Raw genomic sequence first — 18,305 nt, forward strand, 5'->3', positions numbered from 1 at the left:
CTCCTCACCTCTACGGGGGGATTCAAGTGTTTTGCACACTGGCAGCCACTAGATGACACCCGATGGAGTAATTAAAGTGTTGCTCCGTTCGGGCGCGCACAGACGCCATTGTTGTTTCTGACGGGCTGGTGACTAGTATTAAATATACAGGCTGAACTTTTAATCACCGTTTACTTTGTTTTTTTTACATCTTTGTAATTATTTTGCTTCGCGTATAGAATAAAACACAGCCCAAACCAAGAGGGTGAATGAATACTGACGTATACAAGGTAACCGTAATTATATGCAAAAATTTCTGGGTGTCGGGGAGTTTTTATTTCTTAAATAATAATGATTAAATCAATATATTGTTATTATAATTGTAACACACAAAAAGTTACTTACGGGGAACCATCCGGATATCCAGAGAAATAAGAGCGTAAAAATAGGGATAAAGAAATACGGGATAATAAGTGGAAATGGAGTATATTGGAAGATATCTCTGGTGCAGGACTAAAAACATATGGCTGTATATAGTATATTCTATACAAGCCCATTTTCAGTAATGGACGGTCTATCCTTACTCCTGTCACATTGCCTGCACGTGGTGCGTCCCCGCTTTGCTCCCGGACAGTCTACGGTCAGCAGAGAAATTATATATCCCTATAGGGGTCATTGGGATATAGTTATACTTTAAACCAATACTGTATATACTTGCCAATGTTACGTATGGACCTGGCAGACTTGCAGAACCCAGAAACACTTACGGTTCTCGCAGTGGGGTCCATCCCAGCCGTCGCACTCACAGTGGTAGCTGTCCTGTCGCAGGATACACACTCCACCATTCATACAAGGGTTGGGTTTGCACAGATTCACTTTGGATTTTGCCTCTGAAACACACAAGTATCACAGTTCAAAAGGCTGATTGTACAACTAAGTCCACATTCAACAAAGGAACACCGGAGTAGTGGTTCAGAAAACAGCTTGCGGCAGCCAAAGGGCACTTACAGGGTGCAGAGGGATGGTGATGCTGCCCCAAATCAAGTGACTTGGTTTGACATCTTTGTAGGCTGCGTATGGTCATTTACACTAGCTGCAATCCTTACTGTATGCCTGGCACCCTGACTTCTCTATTCTACTGCTCCCCCTCAGTGCAAATTCCTACACACAGCCTGGCACCCTGACTTCTCTATTCTACTGCTCCCCCCTCTGTGCACATTCCTACACACAGCCTGGCACACTGACTTCTCTATTCTACTGCTCCCCCCTCTGTGCAAATTCCTACACACAGCCTGGCACCCTGACTTCTCTATTCTACTGCTCCCCCCTCTGTGCACATTCCTACACACAGCCTGGCACCCTGACTTCTCTATTCTACTGCTCCCCCCTCTGTGCAAATTCCTACACACAGCCTGGCACCCTGACTTCTCTATTCTACTGCTCCCCCCTCTGTGCAAATTCCTACACACAGCCTGGCACCCTGACTTCTCTATTCTACTGCTCCCCCCTCTGTGTAAATTCCTACACACAGCCTGGCACACTGACTTCTCTATTCTACTGCTCCCCCCTCTGTGCAAATTCCTACACACAGCCTGGCACCCTGACTTCTCTATTCTACTGCTCCCCCCTCTGTGCACATTCCTACACACAGCCTGGCACCCTGACTTCTCTATTCTACTGCTCCCTCCTCTGTGCAAATTCCTACACACAGCCTGGCACCCTGACTTCTCTATTCTACTGCTCCCTCCTCTGTGCAAATTCCTACACACAGCCTGGCACCCTGACTTCTCTATTCTACTGCTTCCCCCTCTGTGCAAATTCCTACACACAGCCTGGCACCCTGACTTCTCTATTCTACTGCTCCCCCCTCTGTGTAAATTCCTACACACAGCCTGGCACCCTGACTTCTCTATTCTACTGCTCCCCCTCTGTGCACATTCCTACACACAGCCTGGCACCCTGACTTCTCTATTCTACTGCTCCCCCTCTGTGCACATTCCTACACACAGTCTGGCACCCTGACTTCTCTATTCTACTGCTCCCCCCTCTGTGCAAATTCCTACACACAGCCTGGCACCCTGACTTCTCTATTCTACTGCTCCCCCCTCTGTGCAAATTCCTACACACAGCCTGGCACCCTGACTTCTCTATTCTACTGCTCCCCCCTCTGTGCAAATTCCTACACACAGCCTGGCACCCTGACTTCTCTATTCTACTGCTCCCCCTCTGTGCAAATTCCTACACACAGCCTGGCACCCTGACTTCTATATTCTACTGCTCCCCCTCTGTGTACATTCCTACACACAGCCTGGCACCCCGACTTCTCTATTCTACTGCTCCCCCCTCTGTGCAAATTCCTACACACAGCCTGGCACCCCGACTTCTCTATTCTACTGCTCCCCCCTCTGTGCAAATTCCTACACACAGCCTGGCACCCTGACTTCTCTATTCTACTGCTCCCCCTCTGTGCACATTCCTACACACAGCCTGGCACCCTGACTTCTCTATTCTACTGCTCCCCCTCTGTGCACATTCCTACACACAGTCTGGCACCCTGACTTCTCTATTCTACTGCTCCCCCCTCTGTGCAAATTCCTACACACAGCCTGGCACCCTGACTTCTCTATTCTACTGCTCCCCCCTCTGTGCAAATTCCTACACACAGCCTGGCACCCTGACTTCTCTATTCTACTGCTCCCCCCTCTGTGCACATTCCTACACACAGCCTGGCACCCTGACTTCTCTATTCTACTGCTCCCCCCTCTGTGCACATTCCTACACACAGCCTGGCACCCTGACTTCTCTATTCTACTGCTCCCCCCTCTGTGTAAATTCCTACACACAGCCTGGCACCCTGACTTCTCTATTCTACTGCTCCCCCCTCTGTGCAAATTCCTACACAGCCTGGCACCCTGACTTCTCTATTCTACTGCTCCCCCTCTGTGCAAATTCCTACACACAGTCTGGCACCCTGACTTCTCTATTCTACTGCTCCCCCTCTGTGCACATTCCTACACACAGCCTGGCACCCCGACTTCTCTATTCTACTGCTCCCCCTCTGTGCACATTCCTACACACAGTCTGGCACCCTGACTTCTCTATTCTACTGCTCCCCCCTCTGTGCAAATTCCTACACACAGCCTGGCACCCCCTGACTTCTCTATTCTACTGCTCCCCCCTCTGTGCAAATTCTTACACACAGCCTGGCACCCTGACTTCTCTATTCTACTGCTCCCCCCTCTGTGCAAATTCTTACACACAGCCTGGCACCCTGACTTCTCTATTCTACTGCTCCCCCCTCTGTGCAAATTCCTACACACAGCCTGGCACCCTGACTTCTCAATTCTACTGCTCCCCCCTCTGTGCAAATTCCTACACACAGTCTGGCACCCTGACTTCTCTATTCTACTGCTCCCCCTCTGTGCACATTCCTACACACAGCCTGGCACCCCGACTTCTCTATTCTACTGCTCCCCCTCTGTGCACATTCCTACACACAGTCTGGCACCCTGACTTCTCTATTCTACTGCTCCCCCCTCTGTGCAAATTCCTACACACAGCCTGGCACCCCCTGACTTCTCTATTCTACTGCTCCCCCCTCTGTGCAAATTCTTACACACAGCCTGGCACCCTGACTTCTCTATTCTACTGCTCCCCCCTCTGTGCAAATTCCTACACACAGCCTGGCACCCTGACTTCTCAATTCTACTGCTCCCCCCTCTGTGCAAATTCCTACACACAGCCTGGCACCCTGACTTCTCTATTCTACTGCTCCCCTCTGTGCAAATTCCTACACCCAGTCTGGCACCCTGACTTCTCTATTCTACTGCTCCCCCTCTGTGCACATTCCTACACACAGCCTGGCACCCCGACTTCTCTATTCTACTGCTCCCCCTCTGTGCACATTCCTACACACAGTCTGGCACCCTGACTTCTCTATTCTACTGCTCCCCCTCTGTGCACATTCCTACACACAGTCTGGCACCCTGACTTCTCTATTCTACTGCTCCCCCCTCTGTGCAAATTCCTACACACAGCCTGGCACCCCCTGACTTCTCTATTCTACTGCTCCCCCCTCTGTGCAAATTCCTACACACAGCCTGGCACCCTGACTTCTCAATTCTACTGCTCCCCCCTCTGTGCAAATTCCTACACACAGTCTGGCACCCTGACTTCTCTATTCTACTGCTCCCCCTCTGTGCACATTCCTACACACAGCCTGGCACCCTGACTTCTCTATTCTACTGCTCCCCCTCTGTGCACATTCCTACACACAGTCTGGCACCCTGACTTCTCTATTCTACTGCTCCCCCCTCTGTGCAAATTCCTACACACAGCCTGGCACCCCCTGACTTCTCTATTCTACTGCTCCCCCCTCTGTGCAAATTCTTACACACAGCCTGGCACCCTGACTTCTCTATTCTACTGCTCCCCCCTCTGTGCAAATTCCTACACACAGCCTGGCACCCTGACTTCTCAATTCTACTGCTCCCCCCTCTGTGCAAATTCCTACACACAGCCTGGCACCCTGACTTCTCTATTCTACTGCTCCCCCTCTGTGCACATTCCTACACACAGCCTGGCACCCCGACTTCTCTATTCTACTGCTCCCCCTCTGTGCACATTCCTACACACAGCCTGGCACCCTGACTTCTCTATTCTACTGCTCCCCCCTCTGTGCAAATTCCTACACACAGCCTGGCACCCTGACTTCTCTATTCTACTGCTCCCCCTCTGTGTAAATTCTTACACACAGCCTGGCACCCTGACTTCTCTATTCTACTGCTCCCCCTCTGTGCAAATTCCTACACACAGCCTGGCACCCTGACTTCTCTATTCTACTGCTCCCCCTCTGTGCAAATTCCTACACACACACAGCCTGGCACCCTGACTTCTCTATTCTACTGCTCCCCCTCTGTGCAAATTCCTACACACAGCCTGGCACCCTGACTTCTCTATTCTACTGCTCCCCCTCTGTGCAAATTCCTACACACAGCCTGGCACCCTGACTTCTCTATTCTACTGCTCCCCCTCTGTGCACATTCCTACACACAGCCTGGCACCCTGACTTCTCTATTCTACTGCTCCCCCTCTGTGCAAATTCCTACACACAGCCTGGCACCCTGACTTCTCTATTCTACTGCTCCCCCTCTGTGCACATTCCTACACACAGCCTGGCACCCTGACTTCTCTATTCTACTGCTCCCCCTCTGTGTAAATTCCTACACACAGCCTGGCACCCCGACTTCTCTATTCTACTGCTCCCCCTCTGTGCAAATTCCTACACACAGCCTGGCACCCTGACTTCTCTATTCTACTGCTCCCCCTCTGTGCAAATTCCTACACACAGCCTGGCACCCCGACTTCTCTATTCTACTGCTCCCCCTCTGTGTAAATTCCTACACACAGCCTGGCACCCTGACTTCTCTATTCTACTGCTCCCCCCTCTGTGCACATTCCTACACACAGCCTGGCACCCTGACTTCTCTATTCTACTGCTTCCCCTCTGTGCAAATTCCTACACACAGCCTGGCACCCTGACTTCTCTATTCTACTGCTCCCCCTCTGTGCAAATTCCTACACACAGCCTGGCACCCTGACTTCTCTATTCTACTGCTTCCCCTCTGTGCAAATTCCTACACACAGCCTGGCACCCTGACTTGTCTATTCTACTGCTCCCCCTCTGTGCAAATTCCTGGCAGATTCCCTCTCCTTCCCTGCCTCCATTTCCCTCCACCATATTTGTTCCATCCTCTATGCCTTTCCCCCCTCTGTGTGTCTGTCACCATCTTTGTATTATTCTCGCTCCATCCTTTATGTGCACCAATCTCTCTGTAGGTGCACGTCTGTCTCCTCCATGCTTACCTCTCTCGCCCTCCCTGTGTGTTGGTGTGTGTATGTCTCCTCCATGCGTACCTCTCTCGCCCTCCCTGTGTGTGTGTGTATGTCTCCTCCATGCGTACCTCTCTCGCCCTCCCTGTGTGTATGTCTCCTCCATGCATACCTCTCTCACCCTCCCTGTGTGTGTATGTCTCCTCCATGCGTACCTCTCTCGCCATCCCTGTGTATGTCTCCTCCATGCGTACCTCTCTCACCCTCCCTATGTGTGAATGGCTCCCCCATGCATACCTCTCTCGCCCTCCCTATGTGTGAATGTCTCCTCCATGCGTACCTCTCTCGCCCTCCCTATGTGTGAATGTCTCCTCCATGCGTACCTCTCCCGCCCTCCCTGTGTGTCTACTGCTCCTCCATGCGTACCTCTCTCGCCCTTTGTGTGTGTATGTCTCCTCCATGCGTACCTCTCTCGCTCTCCGTGTGTATGTCTCCCCCATGCGTACATCTCTCGCCCTCCCTGTGTGTGTGTGTGTATGTCTTCTCCATGCGTACCTCTCCCGCCCTCCCTGTGTGTGTACTGCTCCTCCATGCGTACCTCTCTCGCCCTTTGTGTGTATGTCTCCTCCATGCGTACCTCTCTCGCTCTCCGTGTGTATGTCTCCCCCATGCGTACATCTCTCGCCCTCCCTGTGTGTATGTCTTCTCCATGCGTACCTCTCTCGCCCTCCCTGTGTGTGTATTGCTCCTCCATGCATAATTCTATCGCCCTCCCTATGTGTGAATGTCTCCTCCATGCGTACCTCTCTCACCCTCCCTATGTGTGTATGTCTCCTCCATGCATAACTCTCTCACCCTCCCTATGTGTGTATGTCTCCTCCATGCATACCTCTCTCGCCCTCCCTAAGTGTGTGTCTCCTCCATGCATACCTCTTTCGCCCTCCCTGTGTGTGTATGTCTCCCACTGTCCCCATCCCATCTGTTTCCCCTTTGTCTACCATCTGCTCCCACAACCTGCTGCACTTGCACCCAACCCCTGCCCCCCCCCCCCCCCTCCTCCTCGTCTTCCACTACTCCCCTCTTCAGGGTTTCCTCTCCGGCTCTCCTGGTCAGTGTGATAGGTAGAACCAGTAATAAGCTGCCGGTTTTCTTTATTGTGCAATCTTTGCTCATGGTCTCAATAGGAAACGTCTGACCTAGTGGAGCTGTGAGAAAGCTGCAAGGAGAAAAGTTTATGTTTATTCATGGTGATGGTCCCTCACATATAGTAACATTCCCGGCCAGAGCTCCCAGGTGGGATTCATCAGCACACTCAGACAGGATTAATTACTCTGTGTAGGGGCGGAAGGGTCAGGAGAGAGACACTGACCTAGAACACGCTAGAGGACATGGGATGCTTACGTGGGGATTATTGTGTTTGACAGGGAGGGATATGGTTTACTTACATATCCTGGAGGGAAAATGACAGTTCTGGTTCATATTAGTCCAGCGATATATACAACGCACCATAAATAATTCCTGCATCACTAATCCTATAACCATATCCCAGTGTAGTCACTGCGTCACTGGAACAGAAAGTGGTCTAAATACTAAGCCTTGGAGAGAGATACAGTAAAGTGGATGGAGATAAAGTACCAGCCAATCAGCTCCTAACTGACATGTTACAGGCTGGGTTTGAAAAGTGACAGTTGGGAGCTGGTTGCTTGGTAATTTATCTCCATCCACTTTAACTCTCTTCAAGGCTTAGTACAGTGGTTCCTAAACTTTCTTGTCTCACAGCACCCTAAAGTATCCGCATTTTTTTCACGAAACCCCTCGGAATAAAAGTCATCCTTAAGGTCAGTCATGGGGTGATGTACAGCTGTGCATCCGATTATCCATGTTTTATGACTGGCAGCTACCAGCACGGGTTTTGCCTATCACTTTGACCATAAATCATTTGATTTGGTCCAGGACCACCAACCCGAGGCACCCCTGCAAGAGTCTCGCGGCACCCTAGTTTGGGAACCACTGGCTTAGTACATACAGTAGACTTATGTATGCGGCAACTGGAAAGGTGAAATGAGACTGGACAGAGAAGACATAGTAAGCTCACCTTCACAGATGTTCTGGACAATGAGGTCTTCATACTGACTGAGGGCACTGTAGGAAGGGATGTGGGTGAGGAACTTGTCCAACCCTGCAATGCGCAGCAACGAGCTCCTCTGGATTTTCCCTATTCCGATCGTGAAGACGGAGATGCCGTTGTCCCGCAGCTTCTGGGCAGGGACGGCCGCATCTTCCGCTCCTCGACCATCGGTGATCACTATCACAGCCTTTTTCACCCCCGGCCGGGCCCCCTTTTGGATTGTCATCACTTCGTCGTGAACATGCAGCAGAGCGCTCCCAGTAGAGGGAGAACCTCCAAGATAGGTCGCCTGGTTGATTGCATGGAGGAGGCTAGAACCAGTCTCGTGCGTATCTAGTCCAAACACAGTTTTCGGCTGGTTACTATATGTTACAAGACCCATCTGTGTCACGTCACGGTTAATGTCGAACTGCACAGAGATCATGGTTATAAAGTTCAGCAGCCGATCAAAGTTCTCCTGTCCAACGCCGGACGAGGCGTCCATGGCAAATACTAAGTCCAATGGTTGGGCCTGGCAGCCTGGAAGAGACAAGCAAAGTGTTACAGTATAGACAAAAAACCACTAACATTTCAGGAGTACAGTGACCAGCATATACACAATGAAATCTGTAATTTATGGCTTTTGATACAGTAGCACGTGGTGAAACGCGTGAGCTGATGAAACGTGTGTGGTTCCAGGAGACCGCTGCTGTATGGACATGGTCTACAAAAGACTATGTGATCACAGAATGCTGGAATTGTCTCTCTGTACACAACTCGCTTGTATAGAATAGGACAGACCATTGTTTAAAAAGATTACCTTCCCCCCAGGCCTTTCTTTGGACCCTTGAGTGCTAAGGATGAGTGGGACTCATCCTGCACATATACCACTAAAGTACTAGGAATGGGTGCCACTCCATCTTTGCACAAAAGGGGATTCAAAGTAGGGAAAATTATTTTTCCCCTATCACCCACCAATATTTTGTGACAATGGGGGCTGGCGGAAGAGCAGATACAGAATGCACCATACACAGGCCTAAACAGCAGAAGATCTGTCCATATACATGCAGGTATACATAACACCATAAAAGAAGAGCGGAATGATAAAATGCATCTTATTAAACCATCTCATCATCGAATAAATCAACATCGGCATTTAAGAGTACGCATAAGAATTGAAGGTACCTTGAGCATCAATACTGCAGATCATCTTCTGTAGCTGCGGCAGCTGGTTGAAGAGCTGCTGGGGGCTGGAGTAAGTTATCATGTTCTGGGGGTTCTCCACAATATCCGCCATCTCCTCTTTAGTGGAGTCCGTGGCCACGCCGATAAGGAACACTTCTTGGTCCCTGGCATACAATGCCGCTTCTGACACAGAGTCTTGCGACGTGGCCCCGGTGAGTAGAACCACGACGCGAGGGAGGTCATCACGAACATCAGAAAAGACCGGGGTGCTCTTGAAGCCGTGCCGGGTAACATAACGCAGGGCTTTTCCGGTGTAAGTCCCACCACCCATGAACTGCATACTGTCTACAAGTGTCAGAAGTTCGGCAATGTTCTCATACTCATTGATCTTCACCACCATATCAACGTCATTACTGTATTGGGCCACACCAACGTTGACTGGAGACTCGTTCGACAGGGCGGCCTGGATGAATCGTTTGAGGAAGGACTTGTGGCGCATGAAGGTTTCCAGGGAGGAGGCCGAGGAACTGTCCAGCAGGAACAGGAGGTCGATGTTGCATTCAAGGCTTAACTTAGGAGCTGGAAAGAAAATCACAATGACGTATTTACAACTGTGGACACCATGAACATGTGTATGATGGAAAATATTTACAGTACTACTATTGGTTTATACAGTAGTTCCCAAAGTACCCAGACGCGATAGTAGCCTGATGAAGACACAATAGTCTGGTGTACTGAATTATAAAACGATTGTTTACCATTGCAAAGTTAAAAACCTCACAGATTCCCATCCCTGTCCTCGTTCTAAGTAACAACGGGACTTGCAAACAATTTATGAATTGTATAGAAGCTGAAAGCAGGTGGGACAAAGAAGGATGATGATGGTCACATGATTAGAGCTACATAAACTAGCTATGCACCCTCCCCCCACCTTCTTCCAGATCAGGTATTCATGTATCAGAAAATGGAAACATGGAGATGAAAGAGACCACTCACCACATTCTGAGTCTCCTCCAAATCCCGCAGGACACACACAGTGATACTTCTCCATCTCCTCAGGGATGCAGGTGCCTCCATTTTTACATGGCTGGGAGTCACAGGGATCTGAGAAAGAAGATTTACTGAAGGTTTCAAATATAACCCCGCCAGCTACCTCACCATCTCCTAACAGGAGAAACGCGTTAGTTCACATGTGCGAAACGCGCACTTTGCTCAATTCATAAGTCACATCCATGACCCCTTGATAACAGGTAAATAAGTTTCCAGAAAAAAAATCATAGACCTATATACATTGATATCTTACACAATAGAGAACATTCTGAATTTGCAAATGGATTTAAGATACAGCTGCACCTCCAGAATTGACATGCGAAGGTTATATTAATATACAGTAACTGTTGTAACGGTCACGTAGGTTAGTAAGTTATACAGATCGGTCCCTCTGCACCTGTCCGTTTCTCCGCCGCTGTGATACTCAGCAACACACTTACCGGTTTCTGGTCGTGGTGGGAGGGACTTAATCAAGAAACCAGGGAAGTGTTAGTAAATCGCTAAATGGCATGAAACCTGGCACAGCAGGCATTACCTGGGCACACTGTCCGATGGCACCGAGCTTCATGTTTTGTGAAGAACCGTTTCCAGCTGTTATAAGGAGAGAGAGAAATATATATAACGTGTATTCCCAGACAGATCAGGGGTGGCAAGAATAATGATGAACCGAGGGGCTGCCTAGAGGGCCAGTGACCAGGGTGCGTCGGAAACACTAACTAAGTGAGATAATGTCACTCTCGGAATTTTTTAAGCCGACGCTGGTAGCTTCTTACCTGCGAAGCTGTTGGCTGCTGCTCCTCCATGTCATTGGCATTCGGCATTCGGCTGTGATGTCACTAAGTACCACGCTGCCACGCCGTTCCTACCTCCTGCCTGCTAAGCTAAGAAGCAGCGGGGGGGGGGGGGGGGGGGGTGTTAGCCATTCTGTACAAAAACAGTAGCACATGCCACCAGGCACAGATCAGACATAACTAGAGTGTACAATTCCGCCCTAGAGGGAAGTGCCAGTAGTGAAAGTGAGATTACCATTTTGTACACAGTATAATAATATAATGAAGTGTCTTACATACTGTACAAGTGAGAATAGTGTCTTGAGCTGCATGTTGCTCCTTATAAAACATAACTAAATACCGTGCTATTAGCTGGAGTCAGAGGTGTATTACAATCTGGGAATGTAAGTGTGGGGGGGGGGGGGGGGGGGGAATGCCGCCTACACCATCTGCCAGGGGTCCTTTTTCCGGTGATATTTATGAAAGATGGCGCATGCACAGAACACTACAACAGCTGCCAGGGTTTCTGTAGCTCCTGTGCCATCTTTCCAAATACATCATCCAAAAGGTATGGGCGGGCACGCTGCTTGGCACTCAGTGGTTATGATGGCTGCATACCATACCCTGCACCCCTTACAGATACACCACTGGCTGGACGGGTCAATACACAATCAGCAGCAGGCACCATCAAACTTACACTCGCCCTTCAGCGCCTCCTAACAGAAGTGTCTGCTGGCGCAGCCACGTCTAGTTGTGTCGCAGCTACGCAAACACATCCTTATTGTACCCAACCTATACTGTAGTTTCCAAGCAGTGTTGCTCTACACCATACATAAGCAGAGGGAAGTACTGTAGAGCAGACAGGCAATATTTGACTCCGCAACTGCAAGGGAACTACAAGTTCCAGCATGACCTGCCTAAAGAGCCATCGATTTCCCACCTGTGTGATAGAGACATGGAAGCTACTGGCAAAGAGAAATTAAATGCAGAAGCGACAGACCTGTAGAAGGGGCAGTGTCCTACAATCACGTTACTGGGGGTTGCAGACGCTCTCCAACACATGTAGTTTCCTGCCAGCTCCTTCACCGTCTCCAGGGTCCTCCGCTCACACGGGTAAGACTGGATACTGCAACCTACAAGCACATTATTATATCGGGACACATTCATAAAATAAGCCTGGCAATCAGAACCCCCCCTTTAGGCACCCCTGAATATAAGCGGATCACAATCAGGGCGTGTCCACATACTGTAAGTGCAATATAATTAGACAGGGCTAAATGATTGGCGGATTGCACACTGACTCCTCCTCCAGCTGCCAGTATTAGATTTATTAGCATTGCAGGAAATATTATATTGCGTTCTGGCCATCTGTTCTTGTCACTTATTTGTTATTTCCATTGGACCACAGCAGAAGTAATAAACCCACTTCGGGGGTAATTCTGAGTTGATCGCAGCAGGATTTCTGTTAGCAGTTGGGCAAAACCATGTGCACTGCAGCGTGGGGGTTCAGATGTAACATGTGCAGAGAGAGTTAGATTTGGGTGTGGTGTGTTCAATCTGCAATCTAAATTGCAGTGTAAAAATAAAGCAGCCAGTATTTACCCTGCACAGAAACAAAATAACCCACCCAAATCTAACTCTCTCTGCACATGTTATATCTGCCTCCCCTGCAGTGCACATGGTTTTGCCCAACTGCTAAAAAATTTCCTGCTGCGATCAACTTGGAATTACCCCCTTCATCTTTTAAAGCGATACACAACGGATGTGGGAGTGTTTATAGATCATTGCATTTTATATGGAAAATGCGACTTTCACATATTTATACGACACTATTACTTCGTGTGACACTTTGTTACATTATTATGTTGTATACAAATAATGCAGTGTGACTTTACATCTACCACTAACCCTGCCAGCTCGTACCCCTACGCAGTCTATTATCAGGGGTAAGTATATTTATCTGTGCGCCTGGCGCCGATATCCTGCTGTTTCGGAGTTGGATGCATCCTGACAACATGCATCAGATTTGTTACATTCAGGGAGTACAATGTGTCAGACTCTACACTAAGCGCTATATTCAGTTTATTGGGCCCTCGGAGGGTCTCGTGCATGACAACCTATATAAATGATACATTACTGCCACTACACACAGCAGAAGGTTATAATGATCTGCGCGTAACTCAAAAATGCACTCTATGACCCAGAATAAAGAGCAGGATGACGAGCGGACAACGAGCGGAGCGTTTTACCTGGCGGAACAGCGTTGCAGATCGATGAATTACTCAGAGAGCTGCAAAGACCATTCACCGCATCATCTGCGTGTTCTGCAAACAGCACGTGCTGCTCCAGCGGTTCACTGGCCAGGGCATGAAGCTCCGCCCACCTGTGAGGTATAAACACACAGCGGATGTTATGTCATCGGGAATAAGGAGCAATTAGTTGGTTACAGACCCACTGGACATCAATAATACAGATGGAATAAACTGTGGTGTACGGTTAATAACACACATAGCACTATTGATAAAATCCAATCTAAATCTGTGCCCCTCCCTCTCTGTCTTGTGGCCGTTGACTTTATGGTCTCAGTGGGGAAATGTACAGTATCAAACCTTCAAGAGAGATAAAGTGGAGAAGTTACCCATAGCAACCAATCTTATTCAAATGGTCATTGGCCACTTGTTGTCACAGTGCTGTTCTCCAAATTACAGGGGTGATGTAACGCATTTCTCCACAGGTACAAACAAAAAAGGAAGAAAAGACACTGCGCTAAAAATAAAGGCAAGTTTAGCCTAGAAATGCTGCTAAAGGAGGTGGAGTTACTACCTAACCCCACAAAAAGGTTTAAGCATAGAAAACAAAGTTTCCCCAGCGCAAATCATAGGGTAATCAAAACTATGAATCAAATTTTTAAAAACATATGTTTATTTTGAAAAAGGAAGAATTGATATCTATTCTAAAACAGCGTCAATTATTACACTAGTGAAACAACCTATTACCGGTAAACATATACAAAAGACAGACTACATATAACATAAAGGATGGATTTTCACCAATTATTGCTCAGTTCTTTCAAATACTTGTACAGTCTCTATATAATTAAATGCGGTGAGGATGCGCTTCTCAGCGACTTACTCCTTCCCCTAGAAGTATTCAATGAGCTAGTAGCACTGAATATTCCACGTCTGGTGATCTTAAACAGAAGGGAAGTGGATATTTCACAGCTGTCGATTTTTCAAAACCACTATGGGTGCTGTGTGCAATTAGTATGGTTGAAGCTGTGCTGATACCCTAAAGGTCTCTATGTAACTCAGTTTCAACAAGGGTATTTTATCCTTCCCCTAAAGTCAGTGAATATTCCACGTCTGGTGATCCGAGATTTGTCTCTATGAGCCCAGCCTCCAAAGGTATGAATGTAATTCAGGCTGTACAGTACCTCATAGTGGTCTCTCCACAGACCTTTCAATGCCATCCTGACGAAGCCTCTTGTAGGTGAAACGCGTAGAGCGCAGAACGCATCGATCCTATACAACGCCGTCTAGCGCTAAGAGCGGCGTGTACGGGAATCCGCCGGCGGAATCTGGACCTTATTCACTTCAGGGACAGTCTTCTCTTTGGACACTGCACATTGAAAGGTCTGTGGAGAGACCACTATGAGGTACTGTACAGCCTGAATTACATTCATACCTTTGGAGGCTGGGCTCATAGACACAAATCTCGGATCACCAGACGTGGAATATTCACTGACTTTAGGGGAAGGATAAAATACCCTTGTTGAAACTGAGTTACATAGAGACCTTTAGGGTATCAGCACAGCTTCAACCATACTAATTGCACACAGCACCCATAGTGGTTTTGAAAAATCGACAGCTGTGAAATATCCACTTCCCTTCTGTTTAAGATCACCAGACGTGGAATATTCAGTGCTACTAGCTCATTGAATACTTCTAGGGGAAGGAGTAAGTCGCTGAGAAGCGTATCCTCACCGCATTTAATTATATAGAGACTGTACAAGTATTTGAAAGAACTGAGCAATAATTGGTGAAAATCCATCCTTTATGTTATATGTAGTCTGTCTTTTGTATATGTTTACCGGTAATAGGTTGTTTCACTAGTGTAATAATTTATGCTGTTTTAGAATAGATATCAATTCTTCCTTTTTCAAAATAGGCATTTCTCCACAGGGTTATCAGCAGCAGCCCCTGTAATTTGGAGAACAGCACTCTGAAGAAGTCAGATAACCCTGTGGAGGCGGTGAAATGCATTATATCACCCCTGTAATATGGAGAACAGCACTCTGAGGAAGCCACTGATAACCCTGTGGAGGTGGTGAAATGCGTTATATCACCTCTTTAATTTGAAGAACAGCACTCTAAGGAAGCCGCTGATAACCCTGTGGAGGTGGTGAAATGCGTTATATTACCCCTGTAATAAGGAGAACAGCACTCTGAGGAAGCCACTGATAGCCCTGTGGAGGCAGTGAAATGTGTTAAATCACCCCTGTAATTTGGAGAACAGCACTCTGAGGAAGCCGCTGATAACACTGTGGAGGCGGTGAAATGCGTTATATCACCCCTGTAATTTGGAGAACAGCACTGTGACCACCAGCGATCGGTGGTACAGAGACTACTAATTGTCTGTGGAGCAATCTACATACCCACAAGATATCCTCCCCTTAGCTGCATTCTAGGAAAGGTAAGGGGCTTCCGTATACTCCTGTGGCTCTGGACTAATTACAGTGCACAGAAAGCTGACACTAATGGCCTGAATTCATTTATTGATATTTTCATATGGATACTATATGACTTTACTAACAAAGGTTTTCATGGATAGATTGGACTAATAATGCGCATATAATTTGGGCTGCATACCCAAGCAAGATGACTTCATGTATAAAAAAGGGTCACTAACACAGATCTGTGCAGTGCAATTAACATCGTTGACAAACAAAAGACATTGTTTGAATATAACGTTGGAGTTTTATTGCACAAGTAACAAGATATGGTTTTAGCAGTCAACTGAGATAATCGCCCTCTGTTATAATAATGATGTGGTTTTGTGTTTTATGGATATATAATAGCATGTATTTTTAAGACATATTTTATTATGATAATTGGATGTGTTTTTAATTATAAGTGATATAAGGTGATATAAAATAAATTGATATTTAGTTTAACAGCACCTCTCATGGAAGGTTAAGCAATTCCTCTTTGGGGAGCTGAAGTTCTACTAATAACTTTGCCACCAGTGAGACCAGCGCTGAGGATTGGTCCGTTTCCTTGTATAATTACCTTGCGTCATAATGTGTGTAATGACATTATCACATCTATACATAACAGGAAACATGCGCATTACTATAAATAATATACTCCCCCACTCCTCCCCCCCATGGCTTATTAGAAGTTATTTTGCAAATCACCCCTTCAGTGTTAAGGCGTTGACCGTATAACTTACACTAGCATTATCCTATTACTAACACGCAGTAGTACTTACCTAGGGAATTTGACCCCCACTGCGAACACCTCAATGCCCCTCTCCTTTATCAGCGTAGCTGGGAACCCCGGGCTGCCCTGCGACTTTCCATCAGATAAGATAATCAAGATTTTGGGCACAGAAGAGTTACGGCCACCAGGATAGCCCTTCCGCAGAATGTACTTCAGCGCCAGGCCAGTCTCTGTGCTGCCCCCTCTAGGAGGCAAGGGGTACAACATCAATGAATGGATTTATCTCTGCCTAATTAATTATCAACATCTCAATCTTGGAACAATAAGCAATTTATAGCATTTCTCAAAAAAATAACAACCACCCTTCCCCCCTCAACAAAAGCTGTTTAGAAAACTAATATGTCTCAGGCATCATCCACCCACATCCCACCATTCTGTGTTCTTTCCAATGTGCAGAACATGAACAAAGAATTTGCTACAGATCATTTCCCCGTGGTCAGAGAATCACTACACATATTAAATATGGAACCTACTTAAACACGACCGACTTGATCTTCTCCTCAACATCTTCCTTAGCGAATCCCGAATCTAGGCGGAGCTCCACCTGGGGGTTGGTGCTGTACTGAATGACCCCCACCCTGACCTGTACACGTAGGACAACAAGATAGCGGATCCCGTAAGAGAGGTCCCCAGGTGAGACATGACTGCTGTCAAAGGTTCTTATAGATACACAAAACCAACACACGTGATTATAAATCAATATAATGGAGTAAAACAAAAAAAAACAAAAAAATTTAAATTATTTTTGTAATACTGATTACAAGACACCACGTGACATTTACACCTACAGAATACATACAGCATACTGTCAGTCTTGCACTTAAATATAACAGTGATGACACCCTGCGGGTTCCTAGTCCTGGAAGTTTGCTAGATGAGGATGTTTTATATTAAACTACAAAGTGTTGGCTTCGCCGAGTGACACTAGCAGAGGATATGACCTAACGGATTAGCGTATTCATTCTCCATGTCGACATTCACTACATAGAAATTCATACTGTAGACGCCAGAATGTTGACACATGCCGACACAGTGAAAAATGTCAGGGTTGGGGATGGTGTTAGGGTTAGTTGTTGAAGTTGGGAACAAGTCAAGTCAACATATTATAGTCGACATGCCGTATATATGTCGACACTTTAAACACCAACATGACGTATGTATGCCAAATAATGCTGCCTACTGTACATTTCTAAGTACATAATAACAATAGGTCCGCCTCTGTCATGTTGGGAAGTGCGAGTCCAGAGCACACTATGTCACCGCCTGTAGTTACATAACAAGGCACGCGCGGGCATAGAAACACAGAGCGTGCCGGCCTTATGCAGTTGGCAATGCAAATTGCCGACTGCTCCCATCGCTAGGAGAAGTGGCCTCTCAGATGTATAATCTCCAGGGCTCTTGTGGATTAAAGGAGGAATTTTAATTCTCTGGTTATTGCTCCTGTGCTCATTATCCCGGGGATTTCAGCCTCTTCATTTAACTGTAACAGTTACGGCATAATAAGAAGCCGGCTGGGTACGTCAGATCTCTGACAGTAAAACATTATGGTTTGGGGAGAATAGTAGTTTCTATATAGGACCTGGCTGGAGACACATCTACCTACAGTACCTGTGATTACTGACACTAATTACTTTTCAGACATTCTCCTGCTAAACATCAGCAGCACTTACTACTAGTGGCATCGTGCAAAAACAAATAAGACAATCAACTTTATAATACAGATGGAGCCCTGCTCATCTATCACTTTAATAGGAGTAGTTGAGCCAGGGCAGTCAGACTTAAATCCCCTGCTGTAATGACTTAATCCCCTGATGTATTGTTCGCTCTGTATTGTATTGCAGCTGAGAACAATAGATGAAAGGCTTATGCTGATAAGCCTCG

The 18,305-nt window shown here is 47.1% G+C and overlaps 1 protein-coding gene across 2 annotated transcripts in view; it reads right to left on the minus strand.

Moving 5' to 3' along the window:
- Positions 1–18,305, minus strand: part of VWA2 (von Willebrand factor A domain containing 2) — a 58,939-nt gene that overhangs the window by 1,732 nt on the left and 38,902 nt on the right. For both annotated transcript variants that reach the window (XM_063962548.1, XM_063962547.1), the window contains exons 5-13: positions 16,898–17,007; positions 16,414–16,608; positions 13,173–13,306; positions 11,924–12,056; positions 10,689–10,744; positions 10,100–10,207; positions 9,104–9,682; positions 7,907–8,458; positions 747–869 (exon numbers count right to left, since the gene is read on the minus strand). In XM_063962548.1, the coding sequence (XP_063818618.1) occupies positions 747–869; positions 7,907–8,458; positions 9,104–9,682; positions 10,100–10,207; positions 10,689–10,744; positions 11,924–12,056; positions 13,173–13,306; positions 16,414–16,608; positions 16,898–17,007 (1,990 nt within the window). The remainder of the gene's footprint in view (positions 1–746; positions 870–7,906; positions 8,459–9,103; positions 9,683–10,099; positions 10,208–10,688; positions 10,745–11,923; positions 12,057–13,172; positions 13,307–16,413; positions 16,609–16,897; positions 17,008–18,305) is intronic.

This window comes from Pseudophryne corroboree, chromosome 3 (assembly GCF_028390025.1).
Source record: "Pseudophryne corroboree isolate aPseCor3 chromosome 3, aPseCor3.hap2, whole genome shotgun sequence".
In the NCBI taxonomy this organism is placed as follows: Eukaryota; Metazoa; Chordata; class Amphibia; order Anura; family Myobatrachidae; genus Pseudophryne; species Pseudophryne corroboree.